This window comes from Syngnathoides biaculeatus, chromosome 19 (genome assembly GCF_019802595.1).
Source record: "Syngnathoides biaculeatus isolate LvHL_M chromosome 19, ASM1980259v1, whole genome shotgun sequence".
Lineage (NCBI taxonomy): Eukaryota > Metazoa > Chordata > Actinopteri > Syngnathiformes > Syngnathidae > Syngnathoides > Syngnathoides biaculeatus.
Window position 1 is genome coordinate 12744168 of NC_084658.1, and position 21899 is coordinate 12766066.

The 21899-nt window shown below is 43.7% G+C and overlaps 2 protein-coding genes across 7 annotated transcripts in view; one reads left to right on the forward strand and one right to left on the reverse strand.

Moving 5' to 3' along the window:
* The window catches only part of lmbr1 (limb development membrane protein 1), a 34000-nt gene extending 20625 nt beyond the window's left edge, over positions 1-13375 (forward strand). The window contains exons 11-17 of the mRNA XM_061804966.1: positions 1293-1369; positions 1955-2032; positions 7950-8026; positions 8952-9042; positions 9756-9822; positions 12443-12604; positions 13237-13375. Of these exons, the coding sequence (XP_061660950.1) occupies positions 1293-1369; positions 1955-2032; positions 7950-8026; positions 8952-9042; positions 9756-9822; positions 12443-12604; positions 13237-13322 (638 nt within the window). The 3' untranslated portion in view covers positions 13323-13375. The remainder of the gene's footprint in view (positions 1-1292; positions 1370-1954; positions 2033-7949; positions 8027-8951; positions 9043-9755; positions 9823-12442; positions 12605-13236) is intronic.
* Positions 1-21899, reverse strand: part of rnf32 (ring finger protein 32) — a 40559-nt gene that overhangs the window by 15987 nt on the left and 2673 nt on the right. For 4 of the 6 annotated variants that reach the window (XM_061804973.1, XM_061804972.1, XM_061804971.1 and 1 more), the window contains exons 5-7: positions 20739-20847; positions 17078-17248; positions 16297-16523 (exon numbers count right to left, since the gene is read on the reverse strand). In XM_061804973.1, the coding sequence (XP_061660957.1) occupies positions 16302-16523; positions 17078-17248; positions 20739-20847 (502 nt within the window). In that variant the 3' untranslated portion in view covers positions 16297-16301. Of the gene's footprint in view, positions 1-13353; positions 13490-14948; positions 15085-16296; positions 16524-17077; positions 17249-20738; positions 20848-21899 lie in introns of those variants that run through there. The other 2 variants (XM_061804970.1, XM_061804969.1) reach the window with 2 other exon arrangements.

A 21899-nucleotide genomic window follows, 5' to 3' on the forward strand; every position in this document is an offset into this window, starting at 1 on the left:
AATTTAGAAGGATGGCGCTTCTAAAGTGCAGCTGGCAAACTTGTCGGCGGGGCGCAGGCGCGGCTGCACTATGAGAATGAGGACTGACGGGGTTGGGAATTGAGCGCGGCAAGTCAGTATGGCCGAGGTCGTCGGTCACGTATCACGTGACTGATGACAGGAAACTCCGTAAAGATGTCAACCTAAAATCTACAAAATGTACATCCCCCTTCCTCCATCTTCAGTTGATATCTTTTCATGCAAGATTTATGAGCGACAATTAAGTGATGAGCACCGCAAATTAAAGAGTTAGAGGGTGTTTTTTTTTTTTGGGGGGGGGAGATAGCCAGCGGGGTGGTTTAGATGAGAGAGGACGTGTTTGGTACACACGCCTGTGGCCTGTGATTATCTGTGTTTGTGTGCGTGAAGCTCGAGGTTTTGCCAATTAATTAATTATCTACCGGCGAGTATCTGGGAGGAACACGATAATTATCGGTTTTCAAGATAATTTACTATCTTAATGTGAGTTAACACCTGTGCGTGGCAAATTAAAGCTAATGTTTTTCTTTCTACTATGGAAGAGATATTTATCTATTTTATAATCATTTGTAGTTTCAAATTGTTTCTTGTATTATGTCTACCTTTTTTTAACGAGTCAAAATATTGCAAATAGTATGTTTATGGTTAGTATGTCACAATACCAGTTCTACCCTTATAATATTAAATATTACAACTCATACTGTGGAGCATGGGTGTCAAACTAATTTTTGTTGGGTGCCACATCGTACGATTACAAACTGTATACATAACAAATGGATAACTAGCTTTAAAATTGTAAATAGCGAATAACTGTCCAGCTATTAATCACTCAAAGAGGTTGAATAACAAATCAAAGCCTTTCAGTATCTCAATGTTTTTACTTATTAGACGAGACAATTTTAAGTTACGGTACAAATATTACCAAGAATCATGGAAGTTGGTATCAATTATTTGCTCTTGAGAATAAAATGATGTGGTGGGTTGGACGTGGCCCCCTGGACCTTGAGTTTGACACCTGTGCTGTAGACCAAGAACTAGAATTTGGGTCCTCAAAAATCACGAGCAGCTCGCCAGTCAGTACAAGAAACTAACGTAAAAGTCTACAGATTTACTTGGTGCTGTTTCTTGTCAAACTAGATGGACTCAGAAGCACCTCGCCGATTACAGATCAAGTCTGATCAAGTTTACCAAACAGTGTAACTCTCAAGACTATCCGAGAGTCCGAAAAAGTCATCGGGAATTTAATCGTTGTGGTCATATATTCCTTTTTCCAGAAAGAAGAAAGCTAGCGTCTGGTTGGGAGAAGAACTTGCTCTATCCCATGGTGATGCTGATCCTGCTTGCAGGAACGGTGAGTGACCAATCGCTAAATTAGTCAATACTCAATAGTCCTCTTCAACAAGCGGGATTATGCTTATATTTTTAGATTAAAAAATTCATTCTCAAAAGTAAAGGAAAAGCTAAATTTTTGTACACATTTGCTGTCAAAATTAAAAGAACAAATCCAATTTTGTGAAAAAGACACAATATGTTTCTGCGGGCCACAAAAAAAATCCTCTGGTAAGCCGGGTTTGGACCCCCAGGCCTTGAGTTTGGTAATAAAATATGCAAAAAAATAATAAAATCAGGAAGGGGGCAAACACCTTTTCACACTTTTCCAATCTAGATGTGCCCTGTGATTGGCTGCAACGAGTCCAGGGTGTCCTCAGTCTCATGTATAAAGTCAACTGGGATGGGTTTCAGATCACCAGCGACCCTAATGAGGATAAGCGTTACCATAATGTCAACATTATACGACTAATACAAGCCGCGGGACGACTAGCAATGCTAAGCTAAGGTGGTTGCAAATTTGTTCTGGGGGGGGTCCCTAGTTTTACATCGGAACCAAAATAACAATCTCACATGATGCAAGCATTAAACTTGTCTCTGTCCACAGACAATCTCAGTTCTTCTGGTGGCGCTGAACATCCTCTACCTGCTCGTGGATGAGACGGCCATGCCCAAAGGTTCAACGGTAAGGTTTTGCGTGGATGGGGGTGCATGGAAACGGAAAAAAAAAAAAAAGACCCCTGACTAATTCCTGTAATTATGAGTCGTGGACTTGTTTCTCTTCACTGACACAAAAAAAAGTTTGGTACTTATAACCAGTCTACTCCGCAATTGTTTTTCAGTCTCCGTCATTGCAGAAAACCCATTTTACAAAGATAGAATGTAGGAAATGTAGGGAAGGTATTACTTTTCTTTACTACCCCATCACGTGACTGATACGAGCGGTCCGCGGCTCTGGGTTTGGCTAAGTGACATGTTTTTACCCCCCACACACACACACCTTAAAATGGAAAGCCCTATCTGACCTGCCACGTTCTGAGACATAAATCAAATTCCGGATATGCTCAGGTGCACCGTTGGAAGAAAAGGCCTGGGCAGATGTTAATCGGGGCCCCAACTTTTTTTGTTTTGTTTTGGAAGCTCATTGAAAGTCACGTTGCAGCACTTCCCAAAAAAAAAAAAAAAATTCAGCGGACGCAGCGGCACGTCTCAAGTCCGTGACGGCTGAAAGAGCGGCTCTTCCTCGCTTCACAGATTTTCATCTCCGTCTAACATGCAATGTGTGTTAAACTCTGCTTATCTCGTTTCATCTCCACTGACAGAAGTGTGTGTGTGTGTGTGTGTGTGTGTGTGTGTCGCATTCTTGTCTCGACTGGGGCAACATCGTGTATCGTATTTCCCCATCAATTCATTTTACGCCGTCTCGTGGACAACTGACAGGGCTAAATACCCCAAATTACCATTGTTCAGCCCGCTAAATGCTTTATAGCTGGATATATGCCAGGTCTCTCATCTTCTAAAATTGAGCCACTGACTTTGTCATTAATAACAAGTCTGATACAGACCGATTGATATGTAAAACTGAAGAAAATAGAGAGCTGGTTCCAGTCTTTGCAGGCATAACAACTTCCACTTTTTCTTCAAGACCTAATTTTTGTTCACCTCTTCTGGTGTTTGATGGCCTTCTTCCACACTATACTCATCCAAGAACACTTTTCTAGACCTTGGAACAGAGAAAGACCATCCCCAAACTTTTCCTATCCATGTAATAGTTGAAATGGCGGCAAAAAAATGTCCTCAATTCATACATTCAGATGGCGCGTCAAAACCATTGATTGCCTTTTGAATGACATGGAATTAAAATGGAAGATAGCATTTTTCGATCTGTACGACGCGAGCCGTCGGTGAGGAGGCAAGTCCTAAAACGTTTGCCCATACCCCTGCATTATCTCTGGATCGAAACGATATAAAGAAGTCACGAGAGTGCGTTGTCAAAGAAATCCATCCAGACTGTGGGAAAGTCAAATGAGGCTTATTGTTGAGCGTGGGGCGGGGACACAATGGAATTGCCCCGTCAGTGTTTGCCCTCCCCTTCCTCGGCTGAGGATGTTGAGCAGGGGGAGCAGCGTGGCAGGGCGAAACGGGATGCCGGTGATGAAGATGAGGGAAAGGAGGAGAGCAAGCAGGTGGATGACGACGGGGAAAGAACTGAAGGGAGGAAAGGATGGGGTGGGGGGTTGGTTCTGTCAAAGGACACCTTGTTTTACAGCCTGATGAACAAGCACTAAGAGCGGCTAATAAAATTCTTACTGCAGGCTGACTACTCTGCTAGTCCAACACTTGACACTATTTCCTTAAGTGGACTATTAGCTGCAGGCTCAACTCCTCCTCTGCAAGCGGCAGGCATCAGTGCAACATTGCTGACTACCCCCCCTCCCCACCCCCGTTTTTGCGTTGACGTCATAGCAACATGGCGAACCCGAGCTCCGCAATGTGACGACGATCCCGTATTGCTACTGGAGTGAAGTACTTTTAGTTTATTCAGTGCCCCCCCCCAAAAAAAAAAACAATAATAGTGTACGAAGTGGATATAAAAAGCCTGCACATTCCTGCTCAAAAGACGAGTTGTGAGGAGATAACGATAGAAAAATGTAAGTCGCCATTAATGTGACGTACAAGCTGTATAATTTTTTCCCTTTAAGAGGTGAAAAAACGTACAGTAACTGGGTTGCATAAATGCGTACATCCTCACCCACATTCGGCTTTTATGGTGGGAAGTTTTGACATGATTTATCATGTATTCATTTTTTTTTATATGAAAAAAAAATTGCATTTGAACAGGGGTGCTAAGACTTTTTTTTTTATATCCACAATATACACAGCGGTGTGTTTTCGTGGAAAACATGAAATTGTCTGGGTGATATTTAACATGTACCAACGACAAACACAACAAGAGAGTTCAATTATTTGTATTGAAAAAAATTCAATAGCGATTAATCAAATGAATGGACTGGTAATCTCTCCCATAGTCGGTCAGGAGATTAAGATCATATAATTACCTACTCGGCACAGTTAATTTTGTCCAGAACTGTCTGTGAAGATCTTGGAATTTTAGACATTTAGCAATCTGTGGAAAACCTGCAAAGCCTCAATTTTTTTACCGTGATAAGCAATAAGACATACGTCATAAGCATAAGGAGAGAATCCCTCCCATCCATCTAGAATTCTGTTTGGAAGGGGATGGATGCTTCGGTCAGTGGAAGTAGCCGCTAGATGAAATTAAATTTGAAGAAAGACAGACAAAGACAAGCTAATTTGTACATTAATAAATGGGCACATGAAACAAAGATCTGTACATTTGTTGGAGCGTAACTGGTTTTGCGCAATCTGGCGAACTAAAACAATGACGAGTGCAACTTTGTTTGTGAGGTCTAAAATTGAGATTTTAGTTCATGCTGCTATCTTACAAACAGACCAAAAAAAAATTAAACTGCGTTGACTGAGGTCAAAATCTGGAGTTTTAGCATGATCCTCCTACATGATGAACCATCACCAAATTATACAACTAATCGAACTTTTTTTTTTGCATGTTCTGTCTAATTAAGAAACAGATGAATGGTGATATTACGCACCCCCCCCCCTCCGTCCTCCCCCTAACGTAAGTCTTTGCCTGCAAACAACAAGGTGTTAATGTGGCGACCGACGACCCTGATGACTGAACTGCTGCAGGCTGTACAGACCACCCTTAACCCCAGCCTCCCCACACCCACCCGAACCACCCCCGTCCCGTTGAACCCCCCCCCCCCCCACACACACACACACACACACTTCACCCCGTCGTCAGCCTTCCTGCTACTGCAGTGAAAAGACGACTTGAGAGGAAGTGTATTGAGAAAGTTTGCCATCCTATGCATAAGCGAGTGCACACACACGGGCAACCTTCCCACCCTCCCGTCATCCCCCCCCCCCTCCATTAATAAATGACATCACATGCCGTCTGCTAATTCCCGGTGTGAGAGCGCTGCACCACGGCTCTGCAGTAAGCTCGCTAGAGATTACAGTTGCATAAAAAGGCATGAAACAACCTGTCCCCCTCCCCTCCCCTACTCCCCCTCCCCCACCCTGACAGTTCTGGCTCCTTCACCAAACAAATCAAGATAATGACACTCATGGTGGCTCAGAAAGATATAAAACATAATTAGAAAGAATAATCTAAAACTTGGCCCCTGCTCCTCTGAAGCCCAACTTGTGAGTAGATTTGCCCTGACCATTAGCTCCACTTTTATGAAAGCTGCCATTTGGCAGGTTTTATTGACGCTGTCAGAAAGGTTATAATTCTACATCATGTTTACCGATGCCGGGCCGCATTTTGCTGAGCGCCGCTACGATAAATTGCAACGGACACGCCTCACGGTGCTATGCGCGTTTAGACAACTGCATGCTGCGGTGTAATCACAATCGCGACACTGCGACGATGAGCAATCCAAATTTGAATTGTACATTTATCTGCGTTTCATCTATCCATCGATTTTCCTTGCCGCTTATCCTCACGAGGGGGGGGGTGCTGGAGGCTATTCCAGCTGTCAACGGGCAGGAGGGGGGGTACACCCTGAACTGGTTGCCAGCCAATCGCAGGGCACATGGAGACAAATAGCTGCATTCACAATCACACCTAGGGACAGTTTAGAGTGTCCAATCAATGTTCCATGTTTTTGGGATGCGGGAGGAAACCGGAGTGCCCACCCGGAGGAAACCCACACAGGCACGGGGAGAACATGCAGACTCTACGCAGGCAGGGCCGGGTTTGAACCCAGGACCTCAAAACTGTGAGGCCTATGCTTTACAAGCTGAGCCACCGTGCCACCTCTCCGTTTCTTCCATTGTATTTAATTTTTAAGGTACAAATGACAGAAAGGTACAAAATAATAATACTAATGCCAGAAAAAAACAGGGAAGTGTCCTTTCCCTGCGATGTTTGGGAAAAAAATGTCCCCATTTGTAACCTGTAATACCAATAAAAAAGGAACTGCCTGACGTAAAAATCTGCATGATCTGAAGTTTTGCATAATCATCTATTGACGAAAGAAGAAGCGATTGAAAGCAGTCATGGACTGATCCTTCTAAATAAAACACAATAAATGAGACAAAGTCCTCGACTGAGTCAAAATCTGAATTTTTTTTAGCATCATCAGCTAACCACAAAACAATATGATGAAAAACATAATTTGTTTAATTGAGGTAAAAGTCTGCGTAAGCCTGCTGACCAACAAGTGACTAAAATATATCATCTCCCTTTGACCGCCGCCAAATTTTACCGCTATCCCGAAAACAAACGATTAAAACATAACATGCTTGGATGAGATAATAAAGAAATGAATCGGCGCGTCTTCGCCAAGATTGAAAAGAAAAATGAGCCCATTTACGGTCCCTTCCTTGTGGATTCAGTGTGAGTGTGAGCGGAACGTACAATACAGCGTTCCTCCCAAAGAGTAAACGACCGTGCCAAGTGTTGGAAAAGCAAATATTTATCGAGTGACTGGAGCGATGCAGGCTATGTGCAGAGCATGTCGATGGATGTCTCTTTTTTTGCTTCATTTTCAAAAGCCTCGGGGGGGGGGGGGGGGTGTCAATGTTGTTGCTGTTGGGTTCTGGATGTATGTGTGTTTGCTCGAGTATTTGTTGTATTGTTTTTATGTTTTTTGCACGCTCGCGCTTTGAATGCTCGCCTCAACGAAAACCAATTTTTTTTTTTTTTTGTTTGAACACCTGGTCACATATTGTATGTTGGGTCGTGATTTGAAAAGAAGCCTCTTTCATCTTGCTCCATTCATGATTTTGATTGGCCCGCCGCACAAGTAGGGAAATTCTTTGAGGCGCAGCTTACTAAACACGATCGTTCTCTCCCGCTGCATTTGCACTGCAGCTTCCCGTTGAGCGCCAATCTCCGACTGTATGTTTATACGGACATTTTTAGTCAGTCATGTCTGATTTCAGTTTGCGAGAAAATCGCGATTCTGTCACTTGTAGCAAAAAGCCCGTCTTCTTCCCTGTGTGCAGCAATGCCGCTATTTGTAAAAGATTATGTGACGACTAATGATTAAACAATTGGTGAAAACGTCACTTCCTCAACCGAAGTCCAGAAAATTTGGCACTATCATGCTAACTAATGAACGTGCAACAGAAATATTCCAGGGGGAAAAGATGAAGTTCTGGCATTATCATGCTAACTAGCAAACTGACAACAACAACAAAAGATAACTGGGGAACGAGGTAAAGATTTTGTTTTTACGCGATCTGGCTCACTGATGAAGGAAAAAAAAAAAAAAAACTTCCTTGGTTGAGGTTAAACTTGCAGGTTTTTGCATTATCTTCCCAATGAATAAACATATCTAAGGCATCATAAAAATATGTTTTTGTGTTATCGCACCAACTAATGAATGAATAGGAAGCAAAGAAAAACTGCCACCTGAGCTAAAACTGGAGTTTTTGTGTGACCATGCCAACAAACTTGCATACCTGTTGACTAACGGACTAACAACAGTTCATGTTTTTGATCGGCAACATGTTCCAGCATTGAATAACCGAGTTCTTCCACCTTCCAGGACCGAGGAGACATCGGCAACACCTCTCTGTCCACGTTTGGCGTAGTCCAGGCCGTGCTGGAGATCATCCTCATGTTGTATCCTTTTGGTGACCCTCTGCCCCCACACCTCCACCACATCCCCTCGCTTTTTTTTTTGTTTTGTTTTGATGCATGCTCCACGGCCAAGAGCAACACTGCCAGTGTTTACCCAGGACATAGTTGAGCCAGACACCTTCCGGAAGACGTGTTGTGCGCAATTTCGTCACCTATTATCAAACGCTGAAAGGGTGAAGACTCGGAACGGCGACAAAAAGTCAATTAAGCTGCTTTGCTGGCAGAAGTGCTTTTTTCCGGTTATTTCAAAAAGCCAGTTTCTCTTAGCATTATAACATTTGGTGGAAAATAGTGATTTGGATTTCGTAATATTCGTTTTTAATCAGTTTTTGGGACGAAGAAACTACGAAAACCAAGGTTCCACAGTATTTGGCTCAAAATCTTTATATTGCAGCCTGCACAACCAGCCGAATATAACAACTGGAGTGAACCAGTAAAATGCCTGCATTATTAATATAACGAATAAGTTGTTAACTGTTTTTCCACTTTCTTTTAACAGAAAACAGTTCAAGTACTGTACACGTGTATATCTGTGCATATAATGAACTATCCCTTTCTAAAACAATTTGAAAAGAATGAGGTTTCTTGGGGAAAAATGTGCAGATGTTTTTTCACTTTCATATTCGTCCCGAGAGCCGAAATGAATCCCGGTTTTCGTAGCATCAAATAAATGTATGCAATGGTTATTTTATTTCATGCAACTATTTCTTGTAATTATGATTACTCCTAGGACTTCCGCCTAAGCGTACAGTTTTTTACCTTGCCGCCTTTGGAACGGAATCCCGTAGATAACCGGGGACCCCCGTGTCCTCAGCTCGTCTCCTGAGGACACGTTTTATCGCCGCTTGTCGCTTTATTATCTTTTTTTTTTTTTTTTTCCCCACTCCTTGACCGATTTGATGCCCAGTTATTTGATGGCTTCCTCCGTGGTTGGCTTCTACAGCCTGCGCCTATTTGAGGGTCTCACTCCGAGGAAGGATGACACAACCATGACAACGGTAAAGACGGTGCACATGGGTTGGGGTGGGGGGGTCAGGGTGAAGTGGGGGCAAGGGTGCTGAGAATGTTCCGAAGGTGCCCCCCCACACCCCTCTTCTGTGTTTCATCTATTTCCTCAACACCCCTTCCAACCTCCTACCGCTCACTAATGTTTTCCTCCGGGCCTCTCAATGGCTTTAGTTGATCGCTCCAATATTTGTTTGTGGGCTGCGCAAACAGCAGCAAAGTGCAAGCTCTTTTCTTGACATCAGAGGGTGGGAGGGTTTTTTTTTTCTTCCTTTTTTTTTTTTTTGGTCAGAGAAAGAGGGTAAGAGGATGTGAGTTCTTCTTGGCCCATAGTGGCACCTATTCACTTGGTAATGAGTTTGGGAGTGGTGAGGCTTGTTAACTAGCCACGGCGCTCCGGTGAAAGGACAATAATACACAGGGAAACCTGGTAATGAGCAACTTCACAGGCACCAACTGTACAATATGTAGAGCCCATTTAACATCAAGTGCCGTGTGCATGTGTGTGGGCCACGTCAATTAGTGCCACTTTCCCCCCCCACTTCTTAGTTGGGTTTTTTTTCCTGAAGTAGTGATGGGCATAATAAATCGATTCGTCAACGTGATCGTCATTTGCGTGGAATTAATCGCCAATTAATCCCGAAGAAATGACAACAAAATGGAGCGCACTCAATGTGATGACTCACTCGGCTCTCCTATTTTGTAGATCATTGGATGCTGTGTGTCCATCCTAGTGCTGAGTTCAGCCCTGCCAGTAATGTCTAGAACATTAGGTGAGTACTTTTTGTCTACTTTCACTGTCACAAATAACCACGTTCATCAAAACGATAACGCACAAGCATCCCTGCTTCTCATGACAGTTATGCTTCCCATAGTGACGTTAAAAATGAAAGGAGGGCTGGGAGCAGAGCTTTAAAAAAAAATGACGGGAGCAGCACTGCCACATCACAATGGCGCTAATAAACATGCAGTGCAAAGCACAGCTGTTCAAATAGCGTTTGTGTGTGTGAGCGTGTGACTCACTTGGAAGCTTTACAAAATATCAACAGGTTCTGCTTTTGTGACGCTGAATAGATGAAAAAGAGTCAATGCAAGAGATTGAGTTGAAGAGCGGGATCGGCAGGGTTGCTTTATAAATGTATTCTGATACAGTTACAGTGAAGAAAATAAGTATTTGAACACCCTGCTATATTGCAAGTTCTCCCACTTAGAAATCATGGAGGGGTCTTAAATTTTCATCCTATGTGCATGTCCACTGTGAGAGAGAGAATCTAAAAAGAAAAATCCAGAAATCACAATGTATGATTTTTTTTTTTTTTTAACGATTTATTTGTGTGATACAGGCGCAAATAAGTATTTGAACACCTCTCTATCAGCAAGAATTCTGACCCTCATAGACCTGTTAGTCTGCCTTTAAAAGTCCACCCCCACTCCATGTATTATCTTGAATCAGATGCAGACTTAAACTTGTAACATAGTCAAGACCAATGAGCTGTCCAAAGACACCAGAGACAAATTTGTACAACTCAACACGGCTGGAAAGGGCTACGGAGAAATTGCCAAGCAGCGTGGTGAAAAAAAGTTCCACCGTTGGAGCAATCATTAGAAAATGGAAGACGCTAAACATGACGGTCAATCTCAATCGGAGCGGAGCCCCATGCAAGATATCACCTCGTGGGGTTTCAATGATCCTTTGAAAGGTGAGGAAACAGCCCAGGACTACGTGACAGGACTTGGCCAATGACCTGAAAAGAGCTGGGCCCACCGTTTCCAAGGTGACTGTTGGTAATAGACTAAGATGTCATGTTTTCAAATCATGCACGGCACGAAAGGTTCCCCTGCTTAAACCAGCACATGTCAAGGCCCGTCTTAAGTTTGTCAATGACCATTTGCATGATACAGAGGAGTCATGGGAGAAAGTTTTGTGATCAGATGAGACCAAAATGGAACTTTTTGGTCATAATTCCACTAACCGTGTTTGGAGGAAGACGAATGATAAGTTTCATCCCAAGAACACCATCCCTACTGTGAAGCATGGAGGTGGTAGCATAAATTTTTCTTTTATATTCTCTCTCTCACAGTGGACATGCACCTACGATGAAAATTTCAGATCCCTCCATGATTTCCAAGTAGGAGAACTTGTAATATAGCAGGGTGTTCAAATACTCATTTTTTTCACTGTACTAGTTCCCTGTTACCAAAAAAAATGAAATAAGTAATGTAAATTAAGTAGTGTTACTTCAATACTGTGAGTTACTTTTGGATATCACAATGTTTTTTTTTCGCCTCTGGTACTACTTTGTAATCCAGGAAAGTCACATCTCATTCGTGGTCGGTACCTTTCACACAGACCAACAAAACATGGGAAAACGCTGGCTTTGACAGACAGGAGCCAATAACTGGCATTACTGTTCAGCCTGTGTCGGCTTCGTCGTGGTAATCCTGCCTGTCATGATGTTGCGCCTCAGAAACCAGATTATTGTCTCCTGTTCCGAAAGTCTCTTATCCCATAATTGGATTCCGACAGATTAATAAAACCAAGCTAAGATCAATGAGCCGTAACGATAAAAAAAAAAAAATTTGAAAAGTCGTCCACGGACCACAGCGGTAAAACTCTCTCGACTGGGGTCCCCCATCATCCCTGCCCGCTGTCTCCTTGCAGGCAATTTTGTTAAAGGTCCTTGATGCCTCCGAAGTGCTTACTGTGGCTGTAAATAGATCTTTGGAGACACTGAATCGATTGGCCAATCCATTTGACCAGAGAGGCTATGAAGATGTCACAGGACTCCCTCAGTTTGATTTCTGCATATAGACGACCGAGAGGAAACATTATTGGACTACTCATGCGCCATAAAGATATTTCTGCAATTGCGTCCTTGATGCCCGTGTCTCATCAGGCCGGCAAGTCTGTTCAAGGTCACACTGAAACGCCACCGACGGATTGAGAGGTTATACCTAGCTCACGAAAAGTTAGATCTATTGGACAGGACTTTGGAGGGAAATTTCAAGATGGAACTAAAACGCAATACTAAAATAATTAGGAGCAAAAATCACAACAGCCGAATGGACCAATGCCTTTCTTGGTTCAACTACAATTGGTATTTCATTTCTTCATTTGGCTGTTGAGCACGAGTACCTTGCCATTGCAAGGTTTCAAACGGGACGTTCTCAGAAGGCGGAACCCCACCTTCATCATTTCAAAGAAGCTCTTTGTGGAGTGATGAGTCCTTCTGTGTAACTGCAACGCTTAGTCACCCCCCTCCCTTTTCAAACCACTGCAGAGGCTGTTAATTACGTCCCACGATTCCCACTCTTCCGGGCAACTCGATGACATGCACTGACTCTGCCTTTTTTTTTTTTTTTTTTTTGTCGGCTCGTTTGTCAATTCACCAGGCATCACCAGGTTCGACCTGCTAGGGGATTTCGGGAGATTCAACTGGTTGGGCAACTTCTACATCGTCCTCTCGTACAACATGTTGTTTGCGGTGGTCACCACGCTGTGTCTGGTGAGGAAGTTCACCTCAGCAGTGCGGGAGGAACTACTAAAGGCCTTAGGTAAAAAGACACAGCCAACAGTTTTTTTTCCCGTCTGTTAGCTTCCACAAAACAACACTGACCACTCATTCAATCCTAATTTGGGGTCCACCAAAATGGGAGCCAGAAGTCACATGTGAAAGATGGCAAATTTATATAATGTTAATTTTCCATGCACACATACAGTAAGTAGTATGTTTCAGCACGGTTCTGTGGGACCCTGTTCAAATATGGTGGGTACACAGACATTTCTCGGGAGTGCTTGAATCTACCTTTTGAGGACAGTTAGCACTCTCCCACAAGAGACATTTATGGCATGTAAAGTTCCCGTTTTCTTACATTACAAACATTTTCCTTGATTTACCACCCTGGTAAATTTAAAATAGATTTTAGTAGACACGGAACAGTGTACACAACCTTTTATAACATATTGTGCCACATTAGGAAAAGTAATCAAACAAATTTCAGGGTAAAAGAATGAGATTCAGTTATTTGCTGTGCAACGTCCAAAGTGAATCGAATAGTACGTAAGGCTTAAAGGCTTTGCGGACGCCTGATGGTTTGGCTCGGACAGGGGTCATACGATGTCAGTCAGAGGCGCAGGCAAATGCTTTTCTTAATGAAATCTCTCTCCCTTATCTCACCCTGCCCAGGTCTAGATAAATTGCAACTGTCACACAGCCCCACGGACCCAGAATCTGGGAAGATCTCGGCCAACGGGCATCAGAAAACTCTGTGAAAGGTTTGACAGGGTGAAGACTTCCACGGCGACGGCCCGACTGCTGAAAGGTGAATGGGATTGGCGGGCAACTTGATGAACCCGAGCGGCGTCTGGCAGGCGCTGCAAATGGAAGCCGAGGGCCATTTCGCTTCGTGACATTCCGTCCCCTGCGCCTCGGATGTGAGCTGGAACGCAGCCAAGGAGAGACTGAGGGGTGAAATGGAGCTCCCGAGCTCCCTCGCCGCAGTCTGTCTGACCTCGGCAAACCCCGCGAGTGTGTTTCACATCCTCAAGTCCTCTTGGGCCACGTTTCCACTAAGTGGTCAGTTCGGAACACGTCAGTCAAGTGTGTTTAGCCCAACGAGACTGTACCAAAAAAAATGGGATGGCCCCAGTATTTTGAGACGATTAAAAACAAAACGCCAGACTTACCGAACTGAACCCTTGGTGGAAACGAGGCTTTGTTAACTTGGGAAAACGAGTAAAAAAAAAAAAGAAAAATCTTCAAGCGTCAATATTCAGTTTGTGGTTTTATCAGTTCAGTGGGTTCATTGTTTTGTTTGAGAATGTGTGGAAATGAAATGCAGTCACAACTATGGCACTTTTCCACCTCACTGTGCTGCTGCTACTACTACGCACACCAGTTCGAGATGATCAGATTTCCAGTTGTGAAAAACCACAGTGCAGTGAACGCACCTGTCAGAACTCGGGTTGCTGGAAACGTCGCATTGAATTGCACCAGGAATTTACAAAAAAAAAAAAAATGGGGCTGGGTTGGTAATAGGGAATTTAATTTATAGCATTTGGGCATAATCTAGACTAAAACAACCATGCAACTACCGTGATAACTTGACTTACAAGTGCTTTTTTTTTTTTTTTTTACAAATTTATGAAATTTCTTGCTGTGTATGCAGGGCAAAAATTTAAGTTACCAATGAGATTCACATATGCTGCCGCTTGAGTAACGCGGGGAAAGATGTTTAGCCAGTTACCGTACTGTGATTTCAAATTTCTCCCATCTTAAATTCCCTTGCAAATTTACCGGAAACGGGTTTTTTTCTGTATTTTTTTTTTTTTAAACTGAAAATTGTCCACCTTTTTGTAATCGTAGTCAGAGCGCGACCAACAGGAAAAATGGAATTGGAGGGTCATTTCTGTGCAGTGGAAAATGGATGTTGGATTTTAGCATTTTGCTGTCATTGAGCCTGATGATGTCCTTAGTTAGAACTTCTTTTAAGTGCTCCGTATTTGAGTTTGAGCCAGTTGATATGCAAGGATTTTTATTTTATGACATAAAATAATATTTTGCTTCCATACACACAATTACCAAAAAAAAAGGGCACTGTAGATTATTTTTTTGTGTGAATTGTATTCACGTGTACATATGTTTCATAGCTCTTTTTGCATTATTTGGAAGTACACGTGGCGCACGCATACCGAGTAATGTGTACGTACTGCCCCCCCCGAGTCCGTTGCAAACAATCAAATGCACAAACACACAAAGACGACGTGCAGGTCGAACTCAGGCCGTCACGTTAACCGGTCGCCCTCGGTCCCGAGAAAGCACCGTGAATGCCTTAAACGACGAGCCTGTCGCGGGCTTAACGTTAAAGGTCGTGTCGCGTCTTTTGTTGTTGTTTTTTTTTGTTGTTGTTGTTGTTGCTCTCTAGACAGTTCCACTGTGATCCTAGCCAGGTTAGTCTGAAGCCAGCAACCATATGATGCGTACTTTTCTTTTCGCCGTCAATGTTGTCATAGAAACGGTCACCAGCCCGGAGGCCTGCAAAGGCGAGTGACAGATTAAGGCTTATATATACTGCAGATGTGTAGTCATGGCAACCCATGCGATGTCAAGAAAGGAAGTTGTTTAAGTGTGTACGTGTGTTCATGCGTGTATATGTACAGTACGTATATGCATTTGTGTGATTGTGATTGGACTACTTTATGTCCAAAATGCAGCTCTAATTGGATGTGAAAAGCAGAACAGGACCAAAGATCTGGTTTTAGGGGTGTATAGAGAAATACTTTAGATCATCAAGTAGAGAAGAAATATGAAAGGAGGACAAAAAAAATCCAATAGCACAGCTCAAAAAAACGTGTCTGCAAAGTGGGCTATGTGACATCTGTTAGGGAAGTCGGTGCCGGCCTTGTTCGGGTGAGCGGGCCATCGCACCTCAAACGGAACATCACAGTCCTACTTGGGGTTTCTATTCATCTCCCTGCTGAGTGGGTGTGAGGGCATTTACTTTTAAAGTGATGCAGCTCAGTCTTTATGCGCGTCTGTGTCGTTCCCAGGGGGGTAACTTGTTTTGTGAATGTATTTTTTTAAAAACAATTTCTCAGTCGCCTGTTTGTGTGTTTATTTTTTTATGTTTGTGGGTTTGCAAATAAAAATTCAAAGATATCCCTGTCATTGTCATCTTTGTGTTCTTCTATAAAACGAGAATGTTTTTATATTTCACAACTAAGCCAGAAATATACGAGCTCACAGACACAATATTAGAACTAGGGATTCAGCGATATTGATGCGGCGGTAATATTCGTCTGTAGTCATACTTGGAAAAAAATGCTCAGATCTTCATGGACCGATAGAGGAATTTACTTTTTTCTACTTACAGAAATAATTATAATCTCTTTTGGGTAAATTCAACTTCTGTATTGTTATTCCACCAACTACATCGCCTTTTGGCCATACTGAAAAACTGGCCAAATTGATGAAACCTCTATCCTTGCAAAAATATTAATATATTTTTAAGGGTCCAGGATGCAACTGAGGGAATGCAAAATATTAAACCTGGCACTCGTGTATGTGTGACTGACATAAAATTGAGTTTGTTAATTAATTAATCTTGACAGGCCACACTAAAATTAATAACGATGGTTTCCCATCTGCTAGCTCGGGAAGGCTACTACATTGACATCCATTCCAGTGTATCCTTCAGTGTCCTATCCTTATTTCCCAAACAACAAGAAGACAAGAGACATTCTCTACCTGCTTCAGATGAGCTTCTTGTGATAGGTGGATCTGCAGAGGGGACACGCAGGGACGCGATCCGCGGTGAAGGCTTCGAAGGCGTTCAGGCAGACTTGGTGGAAAAGGTGGGAACAAGACAAGAGAACTGAGTGTCTCCGTCGTTGGTGAAGGCCGGAGCCAGAGGACCCCGGGCCGCACAGCGCCGTCAGGCAGATGGGGCAGTCGCTGGCCCCGCGCTGAGTCACCTGGTTGGACAACACTTAGTTGAGTGTGAGCAATTGCTCCATGCTCTTTGAAAGTATCTTCATTTTATATTTTTGTGTTGTCACTGTTGTTCCCATTAAGTAAACACTTGAAAGTGCATCGGTGACTGTGGCTTTCCATTTTTGCGATATCTGAGGCTCGCTTGGAACTCAAAGTTTGGATTGTACACAGAGGGGCGGGGAATAAAACTTTTACATTTGGGCACTCATAAGTCAACATATCACTATCCATACCTTTTCACCAGGAGGCGTAATAATAAACAGCAATAAGTGCTCTGGCCCCAATTTTATCTTCAAAAAGTCAAACAACACGTAGTGTCATTTGACACTGCACACTCTCATAGTGGAACATGGAAAGGCCCATTATGCACTTTAAAACTGTCAAGTAATTTGTGTAAAAACAAACACATTGATTATTCGGACAAATTAATGATCACCTCTGGACTGACATGTTCTTCCCCGTCTTGCCAGTGCAAGCGTAAACACGTCACCGTAAAGGCTGTAGAAGGAGGAGCATCCCCCCCCCCCCCCCCGACCTGAGTCTGTATGCGCTCCCAGTCGTCCTCCTGAGGCTCGGCGACGTGTTTTTTCGTCTCCAGCTGCCGTAACACTCGGCGGCTCGATGACAGCGAGCGGTCGATGTCGCTGAGAAACGCCTCAGCGTCGATGTGACAGCGTTGCACAAAGCTGTCGCTCAGCTCCTGCAACTGATGAGAAGAAGCATTTTATTGACACGGGGCCACACGCTCGTACACAATGCGCTCCCGTGTGTTCAAGTGAAGCCTAATTATGTGGATTTGTGTATCGTGATGGATCAATACAAGCCCACTAACAAGGACAATTCACGGTAAAGCATTACGGAGACCGAGACGGTGCTGGTGCGACATTGAAACGCTCACGTGTTCTCTTTTTGAATACACATAATTTGTTAATCATTCACTTTGCTGTGTGTGGGCAGCAACAAAACTATCACCATGACAACACAGCAAACTGATTGAACACCATTACGTTGGTGAAATGCTGGGGAAATGAATTGAGCATTTTGAAGTCCTTATAGTCTGATTCGGTTAAGAATAGTGGAAGGAGGACGACCAGTTTGCGGGTGGAATGGTTTGAATTGGTCGAGAAAAGTTGAACGAGGAGGTCAGCATGTGTTGTCGGTCTACATCAGCGGTGTCAAACTCATTTTTGTCGTGGGCCACATTGTAGTTACGATTTCCCCTTTGAGGGCCATTATGACTGAAACCATAAAAAGCTTTAATCACCTCATTTGTCCTCAATTTATGAAGCAGTACTCCTACTTTGGTAAGGCAAAAAAATGCCTCCAATATCTCCAGGTTATCATTGATGATGTGAAAATTTGACATTTTTGTACAAATTTTAACAAGATTCGCCTACACGGGCCATATAAAATAATTTTGCGGGCTACATCTGGCCCCCAAGCCTTGAGTTTGACACCTGTGGTCTACATTCACTTGGGAATTATGCTGCGAAGGTGTTGGAATTTTCACAAATGCGATGAATAGTTTTGGAGATGAAGGAACTTAGAATTGGTCAAGAAACATGAAAAGGATTATGGATTTGAAGTTGCAATGGAAAACAATTTTTTTTCTGAATGTCTCATTCACTCGGCATATTTTCTTGTGGAAATCTGCGTAATTTTGTGAATACATTCAAATTTGAATGATTTGAATTCTTGACTGGTGTCCACATTGGACCGGTCACATATACGCAAATTACATTAGTAGCGAATTTTTGAAGTGTGGGACGAAGCCAAAGTACCCTGCACGTGAGGCAGATGTTCTCACTCCTATTCGACCATGCGGGGTCTTGAGCTGAAGACATTAGGGAGACCCTCGACCGTCCGTCATTACCAAAACGCTCACGGAAGCATCTGAACACGGTCGTGACCGTAAAGCCTGAAGTAGCATCTCAACAATCTCACGTTACACAACATGTGGTCTTCCGAGTATGAAGCTGTCAGAATTGCTTTACAGCTGGCCTTTTATCGCTAATCCAACAACGGTTAAGCGCCCGGGCGGAGGCCGTTTTTACGAGGCGGTCCGATTTTTCCGACGAGCCGAGTAAACAAGAGTCGGGGCCCGCGGTGAACTTTGCCTCGCCGTGCCGTTGAACCAGGAGCGGAAACACGAAAGGGGGGAGATGAGGCGGAGCGCGGAGGGCGTTTTATCTCCTTGTCAACAGAGACGATAGAACAGGGGCGGGCAAACTTGGATTTTTAGAATCTCAATTTTGAATAGAAGGTCCAGGTTCATTTGAGAATCAATGAGTTGTCCTTACATCTCTACAACAAGTAGTACAGGACTCCTGATCATGTTAATATGCTCCGTGAGTTGGATTAAAGAGGATACTTTGCCCAAACTTGAAATAGAACTTCAGTGTGTTGACACTTGGACAAAACGTAAATCAGACATTTGTTGATTTCTTGTTTCATTTTGTTGTCTTCATTCTACAAAGATGCTTTACTGCCACGAAAAGGTTCACGGAGGCCCAGCCCCGGCCCAGCACCAACATGCCTGTTTGCATTACAGTCAGCTAAGCAAACAAGATCCCCCCAATCCCTCACCCACACAGTCCCACTACCTCACCCGCCACCAATCACCCTCCCCGGCTTCAAAATGGGAGTCAATCACACCTGTCAGCACTGTGTTCTTGAAGATCATCCCTAGCGCGACTAAAGATATGAGAATCTCGTGACCACCCACACGACCGCTAAGTCACGCCGGTGACTGACGGGCAACGACCACTTGGCGGGCGGGGCCTAATGCGTCACGGCCGACTTAATTGGCTCAGTAAATGTCTTGTCTGACGCGCCGCGGCCGGGTTTAACAAGTGCGGTGATGGAGGGCGATGGCAGAGAGGTTACCTAAAAAGCGGCGTCCCTCGTCCACCTGTCACCAGTGACTCGTCTGCCACGTCTGACGACTTTGCTGATTACGCGTGGCGTGAACTGAAAACTCGTGTTGTTCCGAGCCATGCCTGAAAAGTAGGACTGGCTGATGGGACTTTAAGATAAAGTCTCATAATTTTTTTTTCTTTTTTTTTCCACAAAATATCAATTTCCAAATATCATCGATTTTTTTTTTGTCTGTAAGAAGTGGAGACATCACAAGCAAAGGCACATCCATGTATCTAACAGGCAGAAATCTACCATACAGATACTACAATATATATAATATGTGCTATACATTTTTTATACGTTTTCAAAGAGCGAGAGGAAGACCAAAGAAAAGGTTGATGGATGTTGTGAGGGAGGACATGAGGACAGTGGGTGTTAAAGAGGAAGATGCACGAGATAGGCTTAGACGGAAAAAGATGACACGCTGTGGCGACCCCTAACGGGACAAGCCGAAAGGAAAAGAAGAGCTATACGTTTTATGGATGCACGTTCTTTCTGTTCAAATATGTTTACAATGTGTTTATACACTGCATTTTAGTAACTTTAAATATGGTTAATGTGGTCATGTGGGAGGGGTAAAACTATTTTTTCAAGTTTTTATATGGTCTCCTTACATCACAGATTTTTGCGCGGAAGCTTGGAACATATTCGCTGTTCAGAGGTTGAATTATGAATTATTCGGAAAGCGTCAAGACCGGCGCTCACCTAAGACCGGGGCCTGGTTCACTAGGTGGCAATGTTCCCTTGTTGCTATGAGGCACCTTGAAGGCAACGCCATCATTCAACACGCAAACAAACACGGGTCAGAATTTGACACGCGCAGCTCCCTAGGCCCAGGTATCCAAACACTACAGTCGCCACACAACACACACAAACCCGCACGCACGCATTAATCGATGGAGGAACAGCAGACCCAAACAAGTGCGGGGAGGCGTTGTGCTTTTGTGTGGAGTCTGGAATGTTCAGACTGTTTGACTAAAACCCAAAAAAAAAAAAAAAAAACTCTCTCCGTATTAGCGAACAAACATGGAGACGTTCACAAAGCATCAAAGGGGCTGGAGAGGGTGAACGCAGGTGAAGGTGTGTGTGTGTGTGTGTGTGTACTTGGGGTCAGAGAGTACCTTCAACACAAAGTCTGCGATTCAACATTCGTCTTAATTTGACCCATTAAGGTAAAATAAAGTTCCATGGCGAGACAAGAACCGGCATGTAACGCATATGACCCGCACCCGAGGCTCATTGTGACGATGTCACGTCTCCATAGAAGCCAAACTCACCTTCGCTTCGAAGAATTTGCGCCGGAGCCGCTTGTCGTTGGGGCAGACGGTTCTCCGAATGTTCCCGTACCACTTCCGGGTCACGTAGCCTCGCCAGAACGCTTGAATTCTGAACGTATAAAGTAATAATTAATACATGTACGCTTCCTTAAAACATTACGGGATGCAAACACAACCATCTGCCCGTCTAACTCAACTAACTTCCTTGAATCATGCGCCCTTGAGGTTTCTTGTACAATTCAAAATCATTAACTTTGATAAGGAAGACGAGAAACATTTGAATAAAAAAAAAAAAAAACGACAAGCGGCGAAGTACAAAAATAGCGGATGACGCATCTACAGTATTTATACGCTATCAATAGTCTTCACTAAAGGCAAAGTAAAATTTAATGTTCATAAATGTATATTTCCTTATATGGGCTGTTTGTTGTCATACTTGAGCAGCTCCAACTACTGTAGAAAAATTTGTTGTGTGTGTCGTGTCTTGGCTGATAAAAACGATTCTGCTATATCGATCTCATTAATCATCCATCCATTTTCTTTGCCGCTAATCCTCACGAGGGTCACAGGGAGTGCTGGAGCCTATCCCAGCGGTCAACGGGCAGGAAGAGGGGTACACCCTGAACTGGTTGCCAGCCAATCGCAAGGCGCATACAGACGAACAACCATTCGCACTCACAATCACACCTACAGGCAATTTAGTGTGTCCAATTAATATTGCATGTTTTTGGGATTTGGGAGGAAAACCCCCACTCCCCCCAGAGGAAACCCACGCAGGCTCCCAGGTTCCAGGATTGAACCTGGGACCTCAGAACTTTGAAGCCAACGCTTTACCAGCTGAACCACTGTGCCACCCTTCTGAAAAACTTTTTTTTTTTTTTTAACTAAAAAGGTTCTCAGTAGGGTCGGGGTCAGGGGATGAGCATCTCCGTGAAGTATTCCCGCACGGTGTTCTGATGGTTGCCAGCCAATCGCAGGACAGATGGAGACAAACAGCCGCACTCACAATCACACCTAGGGGCAATTTAGAGTGCCCAATTAATGTTGCATGTTTTTGGGATGTGATGCCCGGAGAAAACCCACGCAGGCACGGGGAGAACATGCATACTCCACACAGGCGGGGCCGGGTTCAATCCCGGGTCCTCGGAACTGTGAGGCCAA